At 67.1% G+C, this 26,345-nt stretch overlaps 1 protein-coding gene across 4 annotated transcripts in view; it reads right to left on the bottom strand.

Moving 5' to 3' along the window:
* Nucleotides 1-341: 341 nt before the first annotated feature.
* Nucleotides 342-26,345, bottom strand: part of HPCAL1 (hippocalcin like 1) — a 53,682-nt gene continuing 27,678 nt past the window's right edge. Inside the window, exons 2-6 of one of the 4 annotated variants that reach the window (XM_045579747.1) lie at nt 12,412-12,498; nt 5,639-5,646; nt 2,619-3,001; nt 1,540-1,645; nt 342-575 (exon numbers count right to left, since the gene is read on the bottom strand). In XM_045579747.1, coding sequence (XP_045435703.1) covers nt 478-575; nt 1,540-1,645; nt 2,619-2,996 — 582 coding nt within the window. In that variant the 5' untranslated portion in view covers nt 2,997-3,001; nt 5,639-5,646; nt 12,412-12,498 and the 3' untranslated portion in view covers nt 342-477. Of the gene's footprint in view, nt 576-1,539; nt 1,646-2,618; nt 3,010-5,638; nt 5,647-11,506; nt 11,513-12,411; nt 12,499-26,345 lie in introns of those variants that run through there. The other 3 variants (XM_045579746.1, XM_045579748.1, XM_045579745.1) reach the window with 3 other exon arrangements.

The raw sequence follows: 26,345 nt of genomic DNA, 5'->3' as shown, positions 1-26,345 counted from the left end.
ACACGCCTCGGAGGATGCTGTTTATTGATCGCTTTATACAGGAGACGCCGGCGGCCGCGGGCCCCACACAGACCCGCGTTCCGGGGGGCCCCGCGGGGGACGCGCATGCAGGTCCTGGGACGCGGCGGCCGGCACACACACCACAGAGAACCGGCTGGGGTCAGGGCCACGAGGGACCACGCTTCAGAGGGACCTACACGTGACACTTCACATCACACACGGCAGTTTACACGGACACCGTGGCTCTGGCGGGAGACGGGCTGGGCGCTGCCATGCACGGCCCCGCCGCCCCGTCCCCCTCCGCCCTGCAGCCAGAGGCCCCGCCGGCGCCAGGCGAGCCGGCCGGGGGCGGGGGCGGGGGCGGCTGCAGGCGGCGGGAGCGGGGCCCCGGCCGGCGCGGGAGGGGACGGCGGAGGCGGCATCGCTTCCGAGCACAGCGTACGGGCTGCAGCCGGCGCCGCCACCGGAGCTCCTGGCTCAGAACTGGGAGGCGCTGCTGGGGTCGCACTGCAGCAGCCGCACGATGGACGGGTCGCTCTTGGCGCCTCTGATGAACTCCTCCAGGGACAGCTTGCCTGCGGGGGGGGGGGGGGTCAGCGGTGCCCGCAGGTTCTCCGGGAGGGGACCTGCCCGGGGGCCTCGGCCGCCCCTGGGCCGCTGGGCCCTCAGGAGGCTGGCGGCCCGCCCGGTGCCGCTTGCTTCGTGGGCTTCGGGGAAACCCTGTGCGCTCCCTGCCCCGGTCCTGCCCCCCCCGGGCGGTCACCCTGGGCCGGCCCCCCAGTGAGCCACACGCAAGGCCAGTGGGCCATGTCGGTCCTTTAAGTCACTCCATGCTTTCCCCGAGGAAGACGTGGCCTCTGCCTCTGACCCTCACCAGCCAGGCCTGGGCCCGAAGAGCCGGCCCAGGGTCACTGCCCACGGGGGGGGGACACCAGGGTCACTACCCACGGGGGGGGACCAGGGTCACTGTCCATGGGGGGCGGCCCAGGGTCACTGCCCACAGGGGGGGGGACCAGGGTCACTGCCCACGGGGGGGGGACACCAGGGTCACTGCCCACGGGGGGGGCGGCCCAGGGTCACTGCCCACGGGGGGGGGACCAGGGTCACTGTCCAAGGGGGGCGGCCCAGGGTCACTGCCCACGGGGGGGGGGACCAGGGTCACTGCCTACAGGGGGGAGGGGCCTGGCCCAGGGTCACTGCCCACGGGGGGGGGGGGGGGGGGCAGGACCCGCTGGGAGACCCTGGCCCCCCTGCCCCTGGAGGTGGGACGGTGACACGGGGCCCTCCCAGCGGCCTGTCCCGGCAGACGTGGGCAGGACGGAGTGTGAAGCTCTGCTGCTGCCAGGGGGAGACGAGGGGTGGAGGGAGGTTCACGGGGGGGGGCGGGGGGGGCGGCAGTAGGAGCTCAGCCGGTGCCGTGTGTGTGCCCGGCGCTGAGGAGTGGTCGGCCGCCAACCCCCACCTCAGGGACCTCAGTGCACAGTGGGGGGAGGGTTGGGGTGGGAGTGAGGGGGGCTGCGGGGCAGGGCCGGCGCCTACCGTCGTTGTTGGTGTCCATCTGCCTGAAGATCTTGTCCGTCCGCTTCTCCGGGGTGGACTCGTCCTCCGGCATCTTCATCACCGAGGACACCATCTTGTAAATGGCCTGCAGGGCGCACGGGGCCTGAGCTCGGGTTCCAGCAGGTTCCTGAGCTACCTCCAGCCCGCACCACGGCCCCGAGAGGGGGGATGCTCTTGGGCCCCCAGGCCCCTCCCCCGCCCCTCCCCCTGCACCCTCCCCTCTCCCCTCTTCCCCCTCCCCCCTGCACCCTCCCCCCTGCACCCTCCCCTCTCCCCTCTTCCCCCTCCCCCACGCACCTGCACGATATCCAGCATCTCCCCCGCCCTCCCCCCTGCACCCTCCCCCCTGCACCCTCCCCCCTCCCCCCTGCACCCTCCCCCTTGCACCCTCTCCCCTCCCCCCCCACGCACCTGCACGATATCCAGCATCTCCGCCACCCTCCCCACTGCACCCTCCCCCCTCCCCCCTGCACCCTTCCCCCTCCCCCTTTCCCCCCCACACACACGCACCTGCACGATCTCCAGCATCTCCGCCGCCCTCCCCCCTGCATCCTCCCCCTCCCCCCTCCCCTCTCCCCCCCACACACGCACCTGCACGATCTCCAGCATCTCCGCCACCCTCCCCCTGCACCCTCCCCCCTGCACCCTCCCCCCTGCACCCTTCCCCCACACACACGCACCTGCACGATCTCCAGCATCTTCCCCGCCCTCCCCCCCTGCACCCTCCCCCCTGCACCCTTCCCCCACACACACACACCTGCACGATCTCCAGCATCTCCCCCGCCCTCCCCCCCTGCACCCTCCCCCCTCCCCCCTCCTCCCCCCCACGCACCTGCACGATCTCCAGCATCTCCCCCGCCCTCCCCCCTCCCCCCTGCACCCCCCCTGCACACACGCACCTGCACGATCTCCAGCATCTCCGCCGCCCTCCCCCTGCACCCTCCCCCCCCCCCCCCGCACACACGCACCTGCACGATCTCCAGCATCTCCCCCGCCCTCCCCCCCTGCACCCTCCCCCCTCCCCCCTGCACCCCCCCCCCCCCCCCGCACACACGCACCTGCACGATCTCCAGCATCTCGCCGCGGCTGATGTAGCCGTTGCCGTCCAGGTCGTACATGCTGAAGGCCCACCGCAGCTTCTGCTCCAGCTTGCCGCGGGAGGTGACGCTCAGCGCGATGATGAACTCCCGGAAGTCGATGGTGCCGTCGCCGTTGGTGTCGAAGGTGCGGAAGACGTGCTCGGCGAACTTGGAGGCGTCGCCGTAGGGGAAGAAGTTGGCGTAGATCTTCTTGAACTCGTCCACGGTGAGGTGGCCGGTGGGGCAGTCCTTGAGGAAGCCCTTGTACCACTCCTGCAGCTCGTGGTCCGTGAACTCCGTGTTCTCCCGCAGGTCCTGCAGCGCCTCGGGCCGCAGCTTGCTGTTCTGCTTGCCCATGGCCGGCGCCACCCTGCGGGACAGGCTCTGTGGGACCCTCCGGCTGCCCCCACGGCCACCCAGCCGGCCGGCCGCCCTGTGGGCCTGCACCCGGCCAGCCCTGTGCCCGCCGTCCCGGCCCTGCGCCCGGTCCCTGTGCCCGGCCCTGTGCCCACCGCCCCGGCCCCTGTGCCCGCCACCCTGGCCCTGTGCCCGGCCCTGTGCCCACCGCCCCGGCCCCTGTGCCCGCCGCCCTGGCCCTGTGCCCAGCCCCTGTGCCCGCCGTCCCGGCCCTGTGCCCGGTCCCTGTGCCCGGCCCTGTGCCCGGTCCCTGTGCCCGGCCCTGTGCCCACCGCCCCGGCCCTGTGCCTGGCCCCTGTGCCCACCGCCCCGGCCCCTCCAGGCCCCTGGGGGAGGGGCGCCTGCGGGGCACTGCTCCTTCTCTTCCTGGCACACGAGGGCATGACTGTGTTCCGGTGATGGGGGGGGAGTGGCCCTCCGCTTCCGGGCCTGGCTCTCGGCCACTCTCCCAGGGAGGACGGGGCCCGTGGGCTCAGCCAGGCTTCCTCACCCGCCCACGCCCCTTTCCCCGGCCCCTGAGTAGGCTCCTGATGACCGCCATTTGGGGTGCATGGGGGGGCACCCTCTGCTCCCAGCAGCACCCGTTCCTCCCAGGACCCCCTGAGCGGACGGAAGGAGCCGCTGGAGCCTGGATGACTGGGAGCAGAGCTCAGCACCCCAACCCCCTGGCCCTGGGCGCCTGGAAAGCCCCTGGGCTGCGGGAAGCGGGGAGACTTGGGCGTTTGTGCCAGCCTTAAAGCAGGCCCCAGCGGGCAGGCAGGGGCCTACACCCCCACCCCCAGGGGGCCCGTGGGGCTCTGGCAGGGGAGCGACAGGCCAGAGGAAGTGGGTGCAGAGCCAGCATGGAGTTACGGGGAGGCCCGCTCCCCGGCCCGCCAGCCCCAGCCCAACCGCTGGAGGGTTTTTCTCTGGAAAAATTGACCCCCCACTTACACCCCCTCCCACGACAAGACCTGTAACTGCACTACACGTAGGGTCCTCCAAAAGCTGGGCGCCCTGTCAGCTGCTGCTGTTTGTTATAAAGACGATAAGGTATAGTCACAGAGCATGGATGCAGTCCAGTGTGGATCGTCATCGGAAACTTGAATAAACCCTGAACAAGTCCTATATAATAAAAGGCTAATATGCAAACCGACCAAACGGCAGAACCACCAGCCGCTATGACACACACCGACCTAAGGATGTTGGGCTGCGGGGAGCGGGCCTGGGCCATCGGCCGGACAGCCCGGGGCTCCCGGACTGCGGGCCACCCCTCCCGCACAGGCCTCTGCTGTTCACGAAGAACGCATTCCCAAACCACCGCCATGCTGGAGCTGCAGGAGCAGAGGCATCGGGCACGCCCGAGCCCACGGCAGGCCTCACGCCAGTCTGTTCCGCAGCAGCTGAACTAACAGCAGCGCAGGAGCCGCAGCCGCCATGGGCCGGGCGCTCCCGCGGGCGGGCGGGCGGGCGGGTGAGGCAGCCCCGTCAGGGACGGAGACATGGCGCCCGGGGTGCAGGCCGCCTGCTCGGCCCGCAGCTCATGCGGCTGGGAGGTGAGCACAGGCCCGTCTGAAGGTGGCCACAGAGCTCCACCCGGGACCACGGCCTAGGAGACAATGAGTGACGTGTTCTGGAAACAAAGAGGGTAAACTTCGTTCTGGAGAAAAACGACCAGGAAATTGCGGACGGCACAGAGACCTGCTGCCGGAGCGGGCGCCACCTCCGCCTGGTGAGGTCTGGCCGCCCGTTCAGAGCCCCTTTCACAGCCGGTGACATTCGCTCTGTTAGGAGGGTCAGGCCTGCTGCGTCCGCAGAGGCTGCGCATCGGCCTAGGACGCGGGAGGCCCCGGTTCGATGCCTGGTCAGCGCGCACGCCCAGGTTGTGGGCAGGCCCAGTGGGGCACATGCAGGAGGCAGCCGATCAATGATTCTCTCTCACTGATATTTCATCTCTCTCTCTCTCTCCCTTCCTCTCTGATATAAAAAAACTATATATGTATATGTATTTTTAAAATATATTGATTTTTTTTTTTTTTTACAGAGAGGAAGGAAGAGGGGTAGAGAGTCAGAAATATCGATCAGCTGCCTCCTGCACACCCCCTACTGGGGATGTGCCTGCAACCAAGGTACATGCCCTTGACTGGAATCGAACCTGGGGCCTTACAGTCCGCAGGCTGATGCTCTATCCACTGAGCCACACCGGTTTTGGCTATGTATATATATTTTTAAAAAACAACTGGATGATGAGGGCTTTAGAAGGCCTCTGGAGGTTTGACACCCCCCCCAGGGGGCAGGCACATGGCAGATCCCAGCGCGGGGAGGCGGGCGCCACGCTTGGCCAGCCTGGGGAGGCAGTGGCATCTCGTCTTGGTGGGCTGGGAAGGGTGAGGGTCCCTGGGCGGAGGGAAGGCTGTGCCCGGCTCCCACGGGCTCCCCCACGGTCCCACCGGGCTCCCTCGCCGTCAGAGTGCTCCCGGGACGGCCCACGCTGGCCTCCCACCTGACGGAGCCACGTGTGCCCGGCACAGCCAGGCGCCCGGCATCGCTGGCCGGGACAGGCCCTAAGAATCCCTGCCGGGCTCTCCTGAGGCTCACCGCAGCGGGCGGCCTGGCGGGGACGGTGGGACCGGCGAGCCCGGTGACCCTGCCTCCGGTGAAGCCAGCGGCAGGGGCGGCCTGGCTGGCGGTGCCGACAGCAGACACAAAGCAAGCTTTTCCGCGAAGACGGCCCGTCACCCGTGACCCACAGAAGTGGCGCCCTGGGCCTGCTCCTGGGGAGGAGGGCTGGCTGCACGCCGCCCTCCCTCCAGGTGGGCAGGGAGGGCTGCCCGCCCAGCGTGGAGCCCGCCCGCCGCTGGGAGGAAGGCCCAGCCCAGTGCGGAGGGCGCCCGGGGAGGCTCGGCTGCAGTGACGCTCGGCGGACACCAGAGGGCGCAGCAGGGACAGGCTTCCCAGAGCCTCAGCGCGAGGCCCCACCTCCGCTCCCGACCCCGCCCGGCCTCGCCCCCTCCGCCCAGGGGCTGCCTCAGTTTCCCCATGGGTGAGCTAATCTGTCCAGCTCAGTCACCGCCACGCCCATGCGGCCCACCCGAACCCGTGCCTGTCCGGTACACACTGGAGGCCGACGCTGTGAGAGCGAGACTGGACCCTGCATCCTGACTGCGTGTGAAACGAGACCCACAGCATCTGAGCACAGGGGTCAGTGACTCCTGTTGGTCAGTCCGTCTCACCTGTTTCGTCCTCCGTGTCTAACTGTGTCTACGGGGCCAGGTGACCTCACGTCTGCAGGTGGTGGCCGCTAGGCCCTGGGTGACCCTGGGACACGCTGTGTGGACCTGGGCCACCCAGCGGAACCTTCTAGTTCTTGGGTCGTCAGCAGGCCCGGGCAGCCTGACACAGCGGGAGCCCTTGTTGACTTCCCTCCTCAGTGCCCTTGAGGGGGAGATAACGGTGTTTGCATTTCGCAACCAGGCAGTCCCACCGGTTCCTATTTTCAGCCGCTCCGAGGACTCTGCCAGGCCAGCGCCTGGGGACCTGGGTCTGACCCTGGCTAAGGCGTGGGGTGTGGGGTGTGAGTGAGGCTGTGGGGCGGGGGCTGCAGGAAGGCCCGCCCCTGCCCCCTCCCCGAGGGTGATGGGGAGGGAGGAGCTCAGAGGCCTCTGTGCCCTCAGTGCAGGGTGTGCCCAGACCCAGGTCCCCGGGATCGGGAGCGTCTGCCCAGGGCCCTGAGACCCTGTCGCACCATCACAGTCCCCCCGCGGGATGGACTCCAGGCCAGGGGCCCGGGCGGAGAAATCCCACAGAAAACCCTTTGACAATGTGCGCATCCCAGGAGCTTAAAATCCACGACTCCCAACGTTCAGAAAATAAATAGAAGGAGGGAGGGGGGAGGGGAGAGAGGAGAGGAAGGGGAGGGGAAGGGAGATGCAGGTCAGGCGGGGCACAGAACCCTCCCCTCCCAGCCACCCTCCTCCCGGCCCCGCGGGCGGAAGTGCCCTCGGAGGCGGGAAAGGAAGAGGCGGAGAAAGGAAAGGAAAGCCCTGAGAAGGCTCTTTCCCTGCGGGAAGGGCTGAGCCGCAGGAAGCGCCTGTGGCTGCTTTCCCACACGCCTCTGCCCCAGACTCCAGCTCCGGCCGGCTCCGGGCCTCAGGCCCCGCTCCTCCTACTCACCCGCCAGAGCCCACTCTGGGGAGGCGCCGCCCCTGCACCGGCTCTGGCCTGGCGTCCCAGTGGCACCTTCTCAGCCCGTTTCCATCAAAGCCCCGCTGTGTGACGCCGGCTCCCGGCTCCGGGGGAGGAATGCGCCGTCCGCCACCAGCAGAACCTGCTGGGCCTGCTCCAGCCCGGCCCTCACCTGGCCGCTCCTCCACCGGCTTCTTCCCCCGCGGCCTGCCCGGCAGCCGCCTCCTCCAGGCCCGGAGCCCTCCGGGAGCCACCTCTAAGGGCACCCAGCCCTCGGCAGGCCCTCGGCCCTGGCACCCCGCCGATGGGTCTGTTGGCCGCCTGCCTCCTGTGCTGGCTGTGCCCCCGCCATGCCCGGGGCAGGGCCGGGCACTCAGGGCTCAGCAAGCCCACGTGACAGCGGCTGTGTGTGCCCAGGGCGGCCCAGCGGACTGAGGGGCAGGCAGGCGGCAGCGCTCTCGGGAAGCACACTCACTCATTCATGCACAGCCACTGCACACTCATTCATTCCACAGCTGCTTCCCACACTCACTCATTCATCCACAGCCACTGCACACTCATTCATTCCATAGCCACTGCACACACTCACTCATTCATCCACAGCCACTGCACACTCATTCATTCCACAGCCACTTCCCACACTCACTCATTCATCCACAGCCACTTCCCACACTCACTCATTCATCCACAGCCACTGCACACTCATTCATTCACAGCCACTTCCCACACTCACTCATTCATCCACAGCCACTTCCCACACTCACTCATTCATCCACAGCCACTGCACACTCACACTCATTCATCCACAGCCACTGTACACCCTCACTCATTCATGCACAGCCACTGCACACTCATTCATTCCACAGCTGCTTCCCACACTCACTCATTCATCCACAGCCACTGCACACTCACACTCATTCATCCACAGCCACTGTACACCCTCACTCATTCATGCACAGCCACTGCACACTCATTCATTCCATAGCCACTTCCCACACTCACTCATTCATCCACAGCCACTGCACACTCATTCATTCCATAGCCACTTCCCACACTCACTCATTCATCCACAGCCACTTCCCACACTCACTCATTCATCCACAGCCACTTCCCACACTCACTCATTCATCCACAGCCACTGCACACTCATTCATTCCACAGCTGCTTCCCACACTCACTCATTCATCCACAGCCACTTCCCACACTCACTCATTCATCCACAGCCACTTCCCACACTCACTCATTCATCCACAGCCACTGCACACACTCACTCATTCATCCACAGCCACTGCACACTCACACTCATTCATCCACAGCCACTGTACACCCTCACTCATTCATCCACAGCCACTGCACACTCATTCATTCCATAGCCACTTCCCACACTCACTCATTCATCCACAGCCACTGCACACTTATTCATTCCATAGCCACTTCCCACACTCACTCATTCATCCACAGCCACTGCACACTCATTCATTCCATAGCCACTTCCCACACTCACTCATTCATCCACAGCCACTGCACACTTATTCATTCCATAGCCACTTCCCACACTCACTCATTCATCCACAGCCACTGCACACTCATTCATTCCATAGCCACTTCCCACACTCACTCATTCATGCACAGCCACTGCACACTCATTCATTCCATAGCCACTTCCCACACTCACTCATTCATCCACAGCCACTTCCCACACTCACTCATTCATCCACAGCCACTGCACACACTCACTCATTCATCCACAGCCACTGCACACACTCACTCATTCATCCACAGCCACTGTACACACTCACTCATTCATCCACAGCCACCTCACACACTCATTTATTCATTCCACAGCCACTGCACACACTCACTCATTCATCCACAGCCACTGCACACACTCATTCATGCACAGCCACTGCACTTATTCATTCCATAGCCACTTCCCACACTCACTCATTCATCCACAGCCACTTCCCACACTCACTCATTCATCCACTGCCACTTCCCACACTCATTTATCCACAGCCACTGCACACACTCACTTATTCATTCCACAGCCACTTCCCATACTCACTCATTCATCCACAGCCACTGCACACTCATTCATTCCGTAGCTGCTTCCCACACTCACTCATTCATCCACAGCCACTTCCCACACTCACTTATTCATTCCACAGCCACTTCCCACACTCACTCATTCATTCATCCACAGCCACTTCCCACACTCACTCATTCATCCACAGCCACTGCACACACTCCCTGAGCTCGCATGAGGACCGTGAGGTGTAAAGGGACCGCTGGGGTCCGGCGGGAAGAAGGCGGGGAGGAGCCGGAGCTGTCGGGGACAAATGTCACGTGGACAAGGGCACTCCCAGGGGAGGTGTGAGGTGGAGGAGCAGCGTGGCTGGCAGGCTGGGTGAGGGGGCCCTGGCTGGAGGGGGCAGGGCCAGCCTCCGGACTTCTCCTGGGGGTGCAGGGAGGGCAGGACAGCGTCTTGGCCTCAGTGATTCTCAGGCGGGAGTTTCTGGGGGCCCCTCCCAGCGGACGCCTGTCCCAGCCACAGCTCTGGGCCTGTCACCTCCCAGCATCCTCCTGAGCAGCGGCAGGACCGCCCGCAGGAGCAGACGGGCAGACGGACATGTGGATTAGCAAGGGGCAGGGCGAGGGAAGATGCCCTCAAACCCAGGGATTCCATCCATCCCTCGAAGGGCAGGTCCAACTGGTCAAGTCTTAGCCCCAAAACACCCGGAAAAGTGCCTGTGAGCCTGGCCAGTGCGGCTCAGGGGCTGAGTGTTGACCTAAAAGCCAGGAGGTCAGTCTGATTCCCGGTCAGGACACAGGTCCAGGTTGCGGGCTCCATCCCCAGTGTGGGACCTGCAGGAGGCAGCCGATCAGTGTGTCTCATCATTGATGTTTCTCTCTCTTCCTTCCTCTCTCTGAAATCAATAAAAACATATTTCTTAAAGTGCCTGCGAGTTCTTTTTTAGGGGGAGGGAAGGGAAGGGCGGAAGGGCAGCGCTGTGAGGCAGGGGGCGCAGTGGGCGTCCTGAGAGCAGGTAAGAATCGGCTGTTACATCGGCCACTTCCCCCTCTGAACGGAGCTGAGCCTGGGCCATCGCGGCCGCCACCTCCCTCGTCTGAGCAATGCGACTCCGGACAACCAGACCCAAGGCGCCCTCAGTCCCACACACGGTCTCGGGGTCTCTGCCTGGGCCCCCAGGGCGGCTCCCACACGGCTCCCTCCCGCCCCCACCTCGGCTGGCAGGGCTTCAGCGGCGATGGCAGCTTCAGTTCATGGCCCCAACGAGCCACTGAGGCTTGGCCGCATTCTAAGGTATCTTGGAGGGAAACTATCTGTAAGAAACAGCATCTACAATAACAAAAGGGTGACATGCTAATGAGACCGACATCATTCCCACGTCCTTCCTGACGAAGAGGGGCCGGCGGCTGGGCGAAGGAGGGCTGCTCCTGCCCAAGTCTGTGCATCCGGCCTCTGGTGACGAATGTTGGACTGAAGAGTGTTTTAAAGACACGCGTGGCCCCTGAGTCCTGTGTCCGCTGACCAAGGGCTCCGTCCCCGGGCCAGGTCCTCTCCCCGGAGGGCGGCTGCCCCCAGTGCCTGCCTGGTATCGCTTACGGCTCAGCCCGCGAACCCAGACACAGTCCCCTTGTGTGTCACACGTGTCACCTCCTGCGTTTGATTCATGTGTCATGTCTTCAGGAGGAAATAAACAGTCAGTCATTCCCAATAAAAGGCATCAGCAGGGGGAAGGCCACAGGCCAGCCGCCCCGGGGCCATGGCAGCCAGTCCTCAGCGTCGTTACAGGCGCTTTTGCCGGGAGGAAGACGGTTCATAAAAGCCTGTGCCGCTTGGAGGAACCACAGCACCGGAGCCTCGGTGCAGCAGGACAGTGAGCGACGGCACAGACTCACCCTTCCCGAGCACCTACTACGCGCACCCACAGCGCGGAGCGGGGACACAGGCTGCGGTCAGGCTGGGAAGCCGGGCCTGGACTTCCTCTTCTCGGCGCCGGCTCCGCGCTGGGGCAAACCGACAGACTCCGGCGTTCAGGCTGGGGCCAGGTCACCCCTCTCCCCAACCCCCTCTCCCCCAGGTCCTGGCACTGAGTTCCAGGGCCCAGAGAGGAATGATCCCACACCGAGGAGCCGGCGCCTGCAACTCGGGAAGGACACGGGAAGGACACAGGAAAGCACGGGATGGACACAGGAACTGACAACAGGGAGGAAGTCGGGGGGAGGAGGAGGGTCTGGCTGCGGTGGGGCTCCTTCCAGACACACCCCAGGCCCAGAGCCTCCAGGCCCAGCAGCGTCACGGGGACTGGGGCCGCATCCCTCGCCAGGCCCAGGTCTCCGAGCTCCATGAAGACTTCCCGGCCCCGATGGCCCCTCCCTTCACAGGTTCCCGGAGACGGCACCCCCTGCCCCCCACCTCGCCCTCCCCGGTCCGAGCACAGCCCGCAGTGCGGACGGCTGTCTGTGGAGCGTGCTCCCGGTCCTAACTGAGCTAAACGGGGGTCTGACAAGCCCAAGAACATGCGGGATCTGGGCCTCCCCAAACCCGGGCCCTGCACCTGGGGCCGAGCTGGCGGCCTTGGGAAGGGAGAAGGGTTGGCGTGGGCTGAACTGAGGGGCCCTGACCCAGGCGCCAGCAAGCAGCTCGACCTCGGGGACGTCTCTTTATCACTCATCCATCCATTCATCCATTCATCCATTCACTCATTCATGTGCAGCCTCCCTCTGTCCCCGCCCCTGGGCACTGAGCCAAGACCAGCTGGCAGTGACAAGTGAGAATGCCAAGCCAGCCGGGACCGGTTTGGCTCAATGGACAGAGCGTCGGCCTGCGGATTGAAAGGTCCCGGGTTCGATTCCGGTCAAGGGCATGTACCTTGGTTTCGGGCACATCCCCAGTAGGGGGTGTGCAAGAGGCACATCGATTCTCTCTCATCGATGTTTCTAACTCTCTATCCCTCTCTCTTCCTCTCTGTGAAAAATCAATAAAATATATTTAAGAGAATGCCAAGCCAGGTCACACATGGCGCATGTGTGTGCACCGGCCGTCTGCCCACAGTGCCCGTCACGCAGGACCTGCCCCTGGGGCTGAGGGCTGCCTGGGCGCCCACCGTCAGCCCGAGTCACCCTAAAAGCACCGCGCCCAGCCCGGCCAGCCCCCAGAGAGACTTACTTACGCAAGGCGAGCAGAGGTGCAGACAGCAGGCTCAGCGCCTCGGGGCTGGTTCCGTGCTCGCCGGGGCCACTAGACCATGCCCTGGAAGGGAGAGCCCACAGGTCACTCGGGGCGGACCCGGCCCAGAGCCCATGATGCTCCCTCCCGTGGCTCCCGTGGCTCCCGTGGCCGGTGGGGGGCCACGACTTTCACAGGCCCCACGTGCAGTGCAGGACACTGGCACCTCCTGCCTCAGGAGGGGGCGCCCCCCGGTGCTGAGGGAGAAGTCCCCCGTGCGGCGGGCCCCCGGGCGGGGCTGCAGCCAGCGCCGGGTGTGGCCGTGGCCTCCGTGGCCTCCCAGGCCCAGGAGCTGCGGCAGCACTGAGAGCCGGGCGCCTGCGGCCACGCCTCACCGTCCGGGCCTGGCGCGCCCAGCTGCGGCCCCCCACGCAGCGAACGCCCAGCAGGCATGACCACCAACACGCTCAGTGGCCGGCTCCGTGACACCACAGCACCGGTAGCCACGTGGACACTTTCTACCCCGACCACCCGCCTCCCTGGCCGCACAGCGCTCTGCCCGCCACCGGCTCAGTTTCCCATCGCGACAAAGCAGGGCGCCCTCCACCCCCCTCGGAGGAGGCCGGTGGGCCGGACACCAGGACGCGGGGGGAGGAGGGGCCCAGTCCCCAGGCCCCAGGCCCTGGCTCCCAGGCGGGTAGGAAGGGCCATTAACTCCAATTGCAAACCCCCCCTGGCTCCCCGCTAAGCCCAGGGGCTCCGCCACCAGTGGCAGATAAAGATGGCAGTCACTGCATCAGAGCAGAAGTCATTATGCAGAAATAATGATGTGAGTTACAGCCGGCTGCTCCTGGCCTCTGTCCAGGGGAGCACGCTGGGAGGAGGCCCCGCCATGCACACAGACCTGCCTGCCGGGCACTGGGGGCTCTCGGTGAGGGAGACAAGGCCCTGGGAGGGCCATACCCCCAAAATCAGCCCCCGGGGCCCTGCCCTGGACCCGCCTCGGAGGCCCACCACACACATCTTTTCTCCCCTTGTCCTTCCTTCACCCCCTCCCACCCCCGCCTTTGTTCACGTCAGGCCTAAGGCCCGTCCTCTCCCAGGTTTGGGGTCTCTGTACTTCCGCCCCAGCACAGCGCAGGGCCCTGGGAGAGCAGGACAGTAGCACAGGGGCCGTGTGGCCGACTGCCCGGGCCCAAAGCCTGGCTCCACGGCTTCCCAGCTGGCATTACCTCACTTCCCCGCACACAAAACGGAGATGTTAGCCCTGCCACCCCATCGCGTTCTTGTCAAAATTCAATGAGCTCACGCACAAAAGGTGCTCGGCCCCTCCAGCTCAAGACACGTCAGCAGCGACTGAACACGGAGGCAGGCCTCCAGAGCGGCTGCGGGGCCGAGCCGCCCGACTCAGCCGCCGACGCGGCGCGAGAAGCAACAGGCCGCCCACGACAACGAAACACAGCCGATGCCCGGCCCCGGGCTCCGGGGCTGCGCACCGGCCTGAGAACAGGGAGGTCACGGTTCGATTCCTGGTCAGGCACAGGCCCGGGCTGCGGGCTCGATCCTCAGAGATTGTGCAGGAGGCGGCCGGTCCGTGATTCTCTCTCATCATGGATGTCTCTCTCTCCCTCTCCCTTCCTCTCTGAAATCCATAAAATATCTATTTAAAATTATACTAGAGGCCGGTGCACAAAATTCATATATGGGGGGGCCTTCAGTCCTGCTCGCACCCTCCAACAATCCAGGACTGCTGGCTCTTAACCGCTTGCTTGCTGGCCTGCCTGACTGCCCCTAATCACTCTGCTTGCCTGCCTGATTGCCCTTAACTGCTCACCTGCCTGCCTGATCGCCCCAACTGCTCACCTGCCTGATCGCCCCTAATTGCGTCTGCCTGCCTGGTATTACATATTACACTTCTATTATTATAGATAGATTTAACAACAACAACAACAACCTAAGACTGTAAAAACTCTTAGAAGGAAACGGACAAATCTCCGTGGCCTTGGAGTTGGCAGTGGACTCTTAGGTCTGACACCCAAAGCCCAAACAACCAAAGGGAAGATAAACCGAACTCCATTAAAATTTAAAACTTACGCTTCCAAGAACACAGTCCAGAATGTGAAAACACAAATACAAAATGAGTGAAAATGTACCCAATAAGGGGCTTGTATCTAGAGCACATGTGTCAAACACAAGGCCCGCGGGCCAAATCCGTCCCGCCAGGCCTTGCAATGTGGCCCGCACCGCGCTGTCATCACTGCACTCTGCTGCGTTTCCATCACAATGACAGTTTATGACTGTTCAGTAAACCATTCGGCCCGCGATTTAGGCTGGATTTTAGATTTTGGCCCCTTCTCTGATTGAGTTTGACACCCCTAATCTAGAGAATACTTTGTAAAGAACTCTTTATAGGTATGCATATGTGTATATCTAATGATTTCAGAGAGGTGGGGGCTGGGGGGTGAAGGTGGGTGTCCAAGGTGGTCGTCCGGGGCTGGGGCGGGGGTGACGTGAAGGCTCTCCTGCCTGAAGCCCTTTCTCAGGAGCCTCAGCTCGGAGCCCAGCTGCCGTTCGAGATAAAGGGAGTAATAATTTATCTGAAAACAGATAAATTATTCATTCCCCACAAACGAGCAGCAGCCGCTTCCCGCTTCCGGCTTCCCGCACCACCAACGCCCACGGCCCGGGTGAATGCTATCAGCCACCGCTGGGGGGAGGGGGCAGACACGGGGTGGACAGGCCTGGCCGTGACCCGCCCCCGCCCCCGTCCTGCATCGCGGGAACCGGCTCAGCGTCGGATGGAAAATCACAGCCGCCCGGCAGAGGCAGGCGGACGGCTCGAGCACAGCACGTGGACCCCGAGAGGCTGGCCCCCGGAGCCGCCCTTCACTGCGGCCTCCCCAGGGCTGCCTCCGCGGTCGGGGCACCGGCCTGGCGCCCGGGCACGGCGTGCCTGGTGGTGCCCAGAGCTGAGGCTCAGGCCCAGGGTCACCCCGCCAACCCCAGCTCAGCCAGCTCCGCCGCGGGCGCCAGGTCAGCGACTGGGCCTCTCCAAGGGTTTGTCTGTGTCTTAATACGTTTTTATTGGTTTCAGAGAATAAGGGGGAGGGAAAGAGAGAGAAACACCAGTGAGGAGAGAGAGTCATGGGTCGGCTGCCTCCTGCACGCCTCACAGGGATGGAGCCCACAGCCCAGGCCTGTGCCCTGACCGGGAACTGAACCGTGACCTCCTGGCTCCCAGGTCGATGCTGACTTCACCTCTACTGAAACCCGGCGCTCGCCTCCCTGCACTGCGAGGGCAGCCTGGCCAGAGGCACCCCTCCCGCCCTCAGCACGGCTGCTGGGGGCAGCTCCGAGGCAGGGAGGGTCCCTCGGCCAGCACCCCGCACCCCGCACCCCGCACCCCGCACCGCACAGAGCTGTCGGAAACGGCTCCCCCTGCAGCCCTGCCGGAAGCCGAGCCGCCAGGCGGCAGACAGCGCGGCCAGGGCAGCCGGGGGCGCGCCCTGGGGGGGGGGGGGGGGGAGGCTTTTCCATCCCATCTTCTATTTTCTGCCCCGTATCTCGCCGCGCCCGATGGGTGTTGCGTCACCGCCGATAAAGGCTGCCTGGGCAGCGGTCCCCGGGCCCGGCACCGCCCGCTGACCAGGACACGCGGTGGCTGGGGAGACCAGGTCACCCTGAAGGAAGGAAGGAGGGGGCTGCCACGGATGAGGCCCCACAAGCCCTGCGGGGCGGCCGCCGGCCAGGCCCCCGCTCCCCCGGCTGAGGCCGGGCGGGACTCTGCGCCGGGCGGGCGTCTGAGTGACAGGGACCCCAGCCTGGAGCCTGGGGCCGGCGGGAAGACTGAGGGAACCCCTCCCCGCCCCACCTTCCCCAGAGTGAAGGCACCCTCTGTCCTTGGCTTGGGAGTCAGAATCAGAAAACCCATCGACGCCGGGCTCAGGCCCGACACACCCCACCGGCTCCGCTCGGACCCCATCTAGGCTTCCGGGAGCAGCGCCATGAGGACCGGCTGAGGCCTGGAGTGGGAGCGGTCACTGCCCGGGGGAGGAGCTCCAGGAAGGAGAGCAGGACGGGCCCTCGTCCACCGGGCCGTCCCCTCCCCCACCGGGCCGTCCCCTCCACACCGGGCCGTCCCCATGTTCACCGGGCCGTCCCCCCCCCACCGGGCCGTCCCCTCGCACCGGGCCGTCCCCCCCCCCACCGGGCCGTCCCCCCCCACCGGGCCGTCCCCCCCACCGGGCCGTCCCCTCCCCATTGGGCCGTCCCCCCCCACCGGGCCGTCCCCTCCCCCACCGGGCCGTCCCCTCCCCCACCGGGCCGCCCCCCCCCACCGGGCCGTCCCCTCCCCATTGGGCCGCCCCCCCCCACCGGGCCGTCCCCTCCCCATTGGGCCGCCCCCCCCACCGGGCCGTCCCCTCCCCATTGGGCCGCCCCCCCCCACCGGGCCGTCCCCTCCCCCACCGGGCCGCCCCCCCCCACCGGGCCGTCCCCTCCCCATTGGGCCGCCCCCCCCCACCGGGCCGTCCCCTCCCCACCGGGCCGCCCCCCCCCGGGCCGTCCCCTCCCCATTGGGCCGCCCCCCCCCACCGGGCCGTCCCCCCCCACACCGGGCTGTCCCCTCCCCCACCGGGCCGCCCCCCCACCGGGCCGTCCCCCCCCCCACCGGGCCTCCCCCCCCCCCGGGCCTCCCCCCCCACCGGGCCGCCCCCCCCCCCACCGGGCCGTCCCCCCCCACCGGGCCGCCCCCTCCCCACTGGGCCGTCCCCCCCCCACCGGGCCGTCCCCCCCTCACCGGGCCGCCCCCCCCCACCGGGCCGTCCCCATGTTCACCAGGCCGTCCCCTCCCCACCGGGCCGTCCCCCCGCACCGGGCCGTCCCCCCCCACCGGGCTGTCCCTCCCCCACCGGGCCGTCCCCCCCCCACGGGCTGTCCCTCCCCCACCGGGCCGTCCCCTCCCCATTGGGCCGCCCCCCCCCACCGGGCCGTCCCCCCCCCCCCGGGCCGTCCCCCCCCCACCGGGCCGTCCCCCCCCCCCCGGGCCGCCCCCCCCCACCGGGCCGCCCCCCCCACCGGGCCGTCCCCCCCCTCCACCGGGCCGCCCCCCCCACGGGCTGCCTCCCCGGCCCACGCCGTGGGGGCCCACGTGCAGGAGGCCGGACAGCGGAGGCGGCCGGGCCCACGGAGCTGGCGGGGGGAGGCCACGGGGAGGTCTGCACAGCGGGAGCCCGGCCCCGCACGTCACGCGGCTCCACGCTGCGGAAGGCCGCAAGGACACCAGGGCGGCCGACGAGGCCGGCGCCGCCTCCTCTTTCCAAACCCTAGCCAACGCCTCCGTGTAAGGAGTCCTGGCCCTGGGACCCTCCGCTTCTCCCGGCACCCCAGGCGCGTGCCCGCCGCTGGCTAGCCGGGTCGGTGACGGCCCCCAGAGCGCTGGCTCCCCTCCCGGCACCGGCTGTCCCACGGCCCCGGCCGCGCCTTCGAGAGCCTGCCCTGCCGGGAGCCAGGGGCGGGTGGGTCCCGGTTCCTGGACCCGCTCCCGGCGCCAGGAGGGGGCTTACGAGGCTTGTCAAACGGAAAGGAACTGAGGCCAGCGGGCGGCCACGGGCCCTGCATCTCCTCAAACACCACAAACCATGCGGGTTTATCCGCGCACTGCCCGCCTCGTGTGCCGGGCGATTCCCGCGCCTCCGAGCCTTCAGAGAAATAGCCCGGCCCGGCGTCGGGTGGGACACAAAAACCTGCCGCGCCTCATCCCCACAGCCAGCACCCAGACAGAGGCGAGCGGGCCGCCTCCTCCGCTGGCCTCCATGAAATCCCCTCCCCGAGGGTCCTCAGGGGAGAGCTCGCTTCCTGGGGTGGCGGGGCGGCCCCGGGCTCACACCTGCCTGGTCTCGGTGCCGGAGCACAGCTGCAGGCAGCGGCACGGACACACAGGGCAAGCAGCCCCTCACCCGGCCCGCCGTGGCCCAGGAAGGCAGGGCGCTGCGGGGCTGAGGGCATCCTGAGGCTGTGCCCCCAAACCCGGGAGAGTGTCCGGGGAGAGGACGGAGCAGCCGGCTCCGGGCTGCTGAGGTCGCAGCGTGAGCCCCGAGGAAACAGCCCTGGAGGCAGGTCCGTGGCTCCGGGAGCTGAGGGGGAGCCGCACGGCAGGGGGTCCTCGGTGAGAGGCGGCGGCCTCGGGCCTCGGCCTCGCCGTCCAGCGGCGGCGGCGCCAGCTCGGGACGTGCTTGGGAGTCCAGCCTCGGACCTCACGCCCCCCCTCCCCGCGGGCAGATGCCGGCTGGGAAGCGAGGCCGGTTGTGGCGATGGCTTCCCGCAGACACAATCGAGTTACCCCTTTCGGAACCTGCGAGCGCCGGGGCTGTAATGCGATTCCTGAAATGCCATCTGGAGCCGCCGTGCGGGCGGCGCGGCGCTCAGCAGACACGCCATCGCTCCCGCCGGCACGCCCACCCCGAGCCCCTGCCGGCTGGCCGAGGCCGCCCCAGGCGGGCTCCACGGCGGCAGGGCGAGGCTGCGGTCCCGGAGCACGGGGAGCCAGCACCGACAGGCGGGAGCGGCCGGCGGGGAGGGGGGCCGCTGAGCTCCAGGGCGTCTCGCCGCGCCCTGCCGGCTGCGCTAAACGCAGGCCTGCGCCGAGCCCTGGGCACGGTCAGCAAACTGCTGCTCGAGAGCCACACGCAGCTCTCCAGCCACGGCTTCCCCTCTGCTGACTAATGGGTTTGCCGGCCACTGACCTAGACTCCCGATTCCAACAAAGGCAGGCCGTTACTGTTCCTTGTGATGAAGCCCCTATCCCAGTCGGCAAACTCAGTCAACAGAGCGGCAAACGTGGCTGGAGAGCCGCATGTGGCTTGCGAGGTGCAGTTTGCCGACCGCGGGTCTAGTGAATGTGCACCTGTGGGCACAGGCACACACACACGACACACACGTGCACGCAACGTGCCCTGACACAAATGCATGTGTGCACAGACACGCACAAGTGTGCGAACACATGTGTCCATCATTATACACAAGAGCATCCGTGTACATACATGCGAGTGTGCACCCGGACACACACATGTGCATGTGTATGTGTGGACACGCAGAGTCCCAGCTGCGCTGCAGGACAGGGGGCGGGGAGGAGGGTGGCGAGGACAGTGGGCCCCAGCGCACGGCCTGGCCGCCTCTCCAGCTCGGAAAGGGGATCCCGGTGCAGATAAGCGGACGGTGTGCCCCGCCAGGCTGCGGGCGGGCAGGGCGTCACAGGAGAACGTGGCGCAGCCTCGCCCGCACCCGCGGCTCACCTTTCCTTCCCGGGAGCAAGGCTCGCTGTGCGGAGGCAGAGGCCCAGAGCGGCCCTCTCCTGCCCTCCCGCCGGGCGCCCGGCTGCAAGGCCAACCTCGAGAACCCGGTCTGCCCCTCTGGGGAGCAGGACCCGGCACTGAAGCCCTGCCTGTCTCGCCCTCCCACCCCCAGGTGCTGGGTGCCCGGGCCTTCTGCAGTAGTCGGTGGGGCTGCCCGTGCCTGCTTTCCCTGCGGCCCCAGGTCCGCCTGTCCTGCCGTCACGCAGCAGCAGCAGCAGCAGCAGCAGCGAGGGCAGGAGCCGCAGGGCACTCTCCCGCCGTGCCCCGGGGAGCCCCTGAGCTGCAGCCGCGGGGCGCCCCCCCCTGGCCCCTCCCCGGCGGACTCCCCCCGGCGAGGGCAGCGCAGAGGGAAGGAAGGAAGCCACGGGCCAAACCACACCCTGCCCTGGCGGTGGCTGTGGCCTCGCCCTCCAAACCCACAGGAACCGCAGCCCCACCTCCCTCCCCCGGGCGGGACCCCAGTCCGTCCCTCTGCCGCCCAGCTCCTCCCGAGTCCTGGGACGTCAGCGGCGGGGCGGATGGAAGGTTTATAGACCATTAGCCCAGGCCGCGGTGCTTTGTGGAAGAGCCGCACTCCGGGGCCAAAGAGCCGCATGTGTGGCTTGAGAGCCCCAGTTTGCCAACCACTGCGTTAGCTCACTCGATCCTCAGGAGAACCCCAGGAACGGGTGTCGCCTCTTGTGACGGGGAACCTGAGGCTCAGAGAGGTGCCCCAGGACCAGGTCACCCGGCTGGTGGGGCAGGTCGGGGCCTCTGCTGCCACTCGCGTGGGGTGAGCTCCAGCTGGGTGCCGCCCGGGGAAGAGCAGGCTGGCACGGTGCCCGCGGGGGCTGGGAGGGAGGACCAGGCAGGTCCCCTCCCCCCGCCAGCCCCCACCTCTGCCCCGTGGCCACCTCCGCGGTCCCCGGGGGAGGGACTCGGTGGCTCTTCAGACAGCTGCCCTGTCCTCCTCTCCTCGCAGTTCTGGGCACAGGGCGGCTTGGCCGCTCCCCGGCAACGTGGCACTCACACCCCGTCCACTAAGGCCTCCCTGCCGCAGCCGGAAACCGAGCCAAACACGTCCTCCTCCCCACAAGGAGCACCGAGCACGGACGGGCGGGCAGGGGGAGGCTGCGGGCGGGGCCGCCTCCAAGGTCACTGCCAGCCCTCCCAGGCAGGACCCAGGGTCGAGGGCGGGAGGGTGGCCAGCGTTCCCCTTCAGCCCGCAGCACCCACTCCCTCAGCCCGGCCCTACTTGGTCCCAGGAAGCCGGGCGCCCCCGGGGACGGGCTGTGGGAAAAACACCATTTCTCAGTTTTCTTCCGACACGCAGGTGGGGAAGCAGCAAACGTAAATGGCAAAGGGCTCCTGGGGGAGGGCAGGTGGTGCTGCTTCCCGGCAGCCGGCTCTGGGCCGGCCCCCCGGGGGGGGCGCTAATACAGATGCCAGCGCCAGCCATCCCCCTGCTCCCCCCCAGGGAGGAGACCTGCAGAGTCTGCGGCTGCGCCCACGGGCTCCCTCCCTCCGCCACCCGGTCGGCCGGTCGGCATCGCCCTACAGAGGGGCTCAGTCATTCACTCACTCACACCGTGAGGAAGAGGAAGGAAGGAAGGAGCCGGCGGGGGGCTCAGGGGCTGAGCGTCCACCCAGGAACCAGGAGGTCACGGTTTGATCCTGGGTCAGGGCACAGGCCGGTTGCAGGCTCAAACCACAGTGTGGGGCTTGCAGGACATGGCCGACCCATGATTCTCTCTCATCATGGATGTTTCTCTCTCTCTCCCTCTCTCTTCCTCTCTGACATCAATAAAAATTTATTTTTTAAAAAAAGGAGAGAAGGAAACAGGAAAAGATCGTAAGAAAAGTGCACGGAAGAGAAGGAACAAGATCTAAGACGTAGCTGCAGGCCCTGGCGGGGGCCCGGTGTGAATCATCACCTGGCTGTCACTTCTCTCAGCTCCTGTGTCCCAGCACACCTGTCCGTCCCTCCGCCGCCCTCAGCGGGAGCACTGTCCGTCCCTCCGCCGCCCTCAGCGGGAGCACTGTCCGTCCCTCCGCCGCCCTCAGCGGGAGCACTGTCCGTCCCTCCGCCGCCCTCAGCGGGAGCACTGTCCGTCCCTCCGCCGCCCTCTGCAGGAGCAGGGGTGCAGGCCAAGGGCAGCCTGTGCCAGACAGCTTTGGATGAGGACCCGCTCAAAGCACCCCGAATCCCACCGGCGAGAGGGCGCTCCCACCAGACTGCGGCTGTGTGGCCTTAGGCGGGACACCTGACCTCGCTGGTGTCAGAGCCGTGTAGAAAGCAGTCACGCCCGTCTCCGGGGTAACTGCTGGGATCACCTGTCCCCGGGGTAACTGCTGGGATCACTCCTGTCCCCGGGGTAACTGCTGGGGTCACACCCGTCCCCGGGGTAACTGCTGGGATCACCTGTCCCCGGGGTAACTGCTGGGATCACCTGTCTCCGGGGTAACTGCTGGGATCACCTGTCTCCGGGGTAACTGCTGGGATCACCTGTCCCCGGGGTAACTGCTGGGATCACTCCTGTCTCCTGGGTAACTGCTGGGATCACCTGTCCCCGGGGTAACTGCTGGGATCACTCCTGTCTCCTGGGTAACTGCTGGGATCACACCTGTCTCCGGGGTAACTGCTGGGGTCACCTGTCCCCGGGGTAACTGCTGGGATCACTCCTGTCTCCGGGGTAACTGCTGGGGTCACCTGTCCCCGGGGTAACTGCTGGGATCACTCCTGTCTCCGGGGTAACTGCTGGGGTCACCTGTCCCCGGGGTAACTGCTGGGATCACACCTGTCCCCGGGGTAACTGCTGGGATCACCTGTCTCCGGGGTGGCTGCTGGGGTCATGTCTGTCCCCGGGGTGGCTGCTGGGGTCACGTCTGTCTCCGGGGTGGCTGCTGGGATCACACCTGTCCCCGGGGTAACTGCTGGGATCACACCTGTCCCCGGGGTAACTGCTGGGATCACTCCTGTCTCCGGGGTAACTGCTGGGATCACTCCTGTCCCCGGGGTAACTGCTGGGATCACTCCTGTCCCCGGGGTAACTGCTGGGATCACTCCTGTCCCCGGGGTGGCTGCTGGGGTCACACCTGTCCCCAGGGTGGCTGCTGGGGTCACGTCTGTCCCCGGGGTGGCTGCTGGGGCCAGGAGAGCCCCTGAACGAAGGTACAAACCCATGACCAGAGGGGCAGGCACAGAGCAAGTACACAGGGCAAGCAGTTATCAGTCCAACCTGTCTCCAGGTGCACGCGTGTGGGAGCATGACCTGCGTTCTCCCTCACAGCCCGGCCAAGGGGCTCGCTGCAGGACCCACGCCAGTGAGGGTGGGAGTGGGAGCGGGAGCCGCCCTCCGCGGGTCTCCCAGGCCCAGGGCCCACGCCTGGGTTCCCGGAGAGAAGGGCCAGGGATGCGAGTGTCTCCACGCTACATCCCCGCTCCCCCCTGCTCCCGCTTCTCTGGGTCCGTCTGTCTCCCTGTCCGTGTCTCTGTCTCCGCCTCGCCTTTGCCCGTCTCCCCCTGCACATCTCTCTCGGTGTCTCTCCCTCTCCCTCTCCCTCCACCTCTCCCCTCTTCCCCCTCCACACACACACACGCACACAGGCACACACGCACACATACACACACGCACACACACACACACGCACGTGCGCACACACACACACACACACACAAACCACACGCACACAGGCACACAGGCACACACACACAGGCACACACACAGGCACACACGCACACACGCGCGCGCGCACACACACACGCACGCACACACGCACACACGCGCACACACGCGCACACACATGCACACACACACGCGCGCGCACACACGCGCACACACGCACGCACACACGCGCACACACACACGCACACATACACATACACACACGCACACAGGCGCGCACACACGCACACATACACACGCGCGCGCGCACACGCACACACACGCACACAGGCGCACAGGCGCACACAGGCGCACACAGGCACACACACACATGCACACACACGCACACGCACACACTGGGCGAGCAGGGCAGGCCTCGGGTGCGCAGTCAGGTTCCTGCCCTCAGGCTGCTGCTCCTCCAAAGGCCCAGCAGTCCTCCCGGCTCGCCCTCGTGGCCCGGGCCCGGCTCCCCTGCTCCCCACCCCGCGCCAGGCCGCTCCTGGGTGAGTTGCCATTCCCGCCTAGCGCTCCCGGAGGAGATGGCGCCGCCAGGCGGAATCCGGGCCTGGGCCTGGGCCTGGGCCAGGGGCTCCGTCTCCGAATGAGGCTCAGCCGCGCTCGCTCGGCGGCCCCGGGCGGGAGGTGAGCCAGGGGCCGGGGCCGGGGTGAGCCGGAGGGGAGGGAACAAGAGCAGCGGACGGCACACCAATGAGGGCGTCTTGCCTCCACAGCGGTTAATAAACGCCGGAATCGATTCCTTAATTTGGCGGAAACGAAGCTGCTCCGCTGCGGGGGAGGCCAGGCTGCCAGCCCGGCAGCCCGAAGCCCACCCTGAGGGCAGGGTTCCGGGAGCCAGCGTTGGGAGCTTTCCAAAGAGACACCGGGGTTCTGCTCCGACAGGTGCAAACAGAAGGCTCAGCGCGGAGCGTCCGCCTGTGAGGCTGGGACGCGCGTGCGGTCGCGGTTCGGTTCCGGGTCAGAGCACGGGCCCTGGTTTCGGGCTCGATCCCAGTGTGGGGCGGGCAGGGGGCGGCCGGTTCGTGACTCTCTCACCATGACGTTTCCCTCTCTCCTTTTCCTTCCGCTCAGGTACACATCTATCTCTGCAGCTCAGCTCCTCCTCAGCCAGGGCCCTGCCTGAATCGGGGGGACACAGGAGACGGGGGTGGGGAGCTGAACGCATGTGGAGGGGGCCGTGCGCGGTGCCAGGCGGCACCCCAGGTCCCAGGGCCCGGGGCAGGCCCCCGGGAATGCCCATCCGCCCCAGACAGGGCTGACCCCACAGCCCCGGGGAAGGCCATGGCCGCGGAGCACCCAGGCCAGAGGCCCAGCGGGCGGGCGCCCCGGAGGAAGAGGGGCTGTTTGGGGCGGACACTCCTCCTCAGCCCTGGAGCCCCGGGGCAGGCAGCGGGGAGTGGGCGAGGCCGCTGGATGCCTGCTGTCGTCTGCCCGCCTCACCCGCAGGTGGCTGAGCACCCTGCACTCCCTGCAGGTGGGGTGGCCCCAGCCGCTGGGGAGCTTCCCTGAGGCCCGTCCCCGCCCCATCTGGTCCTGACCCGGCGGAGCCTGGCACAGGGCAGGCTCCAGGGCGGGGACATGGCCGTGCACTGGGGTGCACTGGACGGGCACTGGGCTACGGAGGCGGGGGCCTGGCGCAGCGCCCCCTTATCTCGGACACGCTGTTCCTCCGGGGACGGAAGCAGCCTGCCCGGCTCCAGGGCAGATAACGTCCTCAGAAATAGGCTGGGGGCGGAGGGGGGGTGAGAGGAACACGTGTGGGAAAGGAGTGGGGGTGTCTGCAGCTGGTCCGACCCAACGACCACACGGATGGGGGAGGGGAGAGGAGGGGGGAGCCGGGCTACAGAGCAGCCAGGGGGCGGCGGGAGCACAGCGCTGACAGTCCGGGAGCCTGCTGGGTGGAGGGGCGGCCCCCACGCCTGAGGAGGAGCAGGGCGGAGCCGGTCCTGGCCCCGAGGGGACTCTCCTGACCATCACCCGCACGCACCTGCTCCGACACGGCACCCAAGGGCATCTGGAGGTTCTGGAGGGTGTGCAGTACAACTGTCTCTGGGAGACGGAACTGCCTCCCGGTCCAACAGGGAAAAAACCGGGGTGGGGAGGGGGGGCAGGCCAGCGTGGAGAGGGACCCTCCCTCCGGACAGACTCAGAGGCCTGAGGACAAGCTCCGTGTCCCCTTCTGCCTCCCGGCAAGCCCAGCCGGGATCCGTGCAGCCGCCGTACCCCAGAGCTCCGGCTGCCTCTGCCCCCTCTACCCCCACCCCCCCAACCCCCATGCCCACCGCACCCTCACCCACCCCCACCCCCACCCCCACACCCCACCCACCCACACCCCCACACCCCCACCCACCTCCACCCCCACCCCCCCTACCCCCCCACCTTCACCCACCCCCACCCACCTCCACCCCCACCCCCATCCACCTCCACCCTCACACCCCCCACCCCCACCCACCTCCACCCCCACCCCCACCCCCACCCCCACCCTGTCTGCAGCACCCCTCAGAGAACCGGGTGGCCAGCCTCGCCCCCACACCCCTTGCCCCCCAGCACCCGCCGCCTCTGGCAGAAAGGCAGATGGAACGGGGCCGGTGCCCTGCCCAGGAACCGTGGCCCTGCTCTGACCACGGGAGGGCTCAGGCCCCGGCACCGCACACACACGCACACACACACGCACACACACACACGCACGCACACACACACGCACGCACGCACACATGCACACGCACACACACACGCGCGCGCACACGCACACGCGCACACACGCGCACACACGTGCACACACACCCCCTTTGGAGCGCACACTCAGACTTGCCATGGACTCACACTCGCGCACACAGGCCTCCTGTGGGCCACATGTTCTCCGCGGTCGCCCCTCAGGGGGAGGGAGGGTTCCGGGTCAGTCGTTTGTGTTCTGTCT

The sequence above is a fragment of the Pipistrellus kuhlii genome, unplaced genomic scaffold, assembly GCF_014108245.1.
Source record: "Pipistrellus kuhlii isolate mPipKuh1 unplaced genomic scaffold, mPipKuh1.p scaffold_m20_p_112, whole genome shotgun sequence".
Classification (NCBI taxonomy): domain Eukaryota; kingdom Metazoa; phylum Chordata; class Mammalia; order Chiroptera; family Vespertilionidae; genus Pipistrellus; species Pipistrellus kuhlii.
This window is presented reverse-complemented; position numbering and strand designations above follow the sequence as displayed.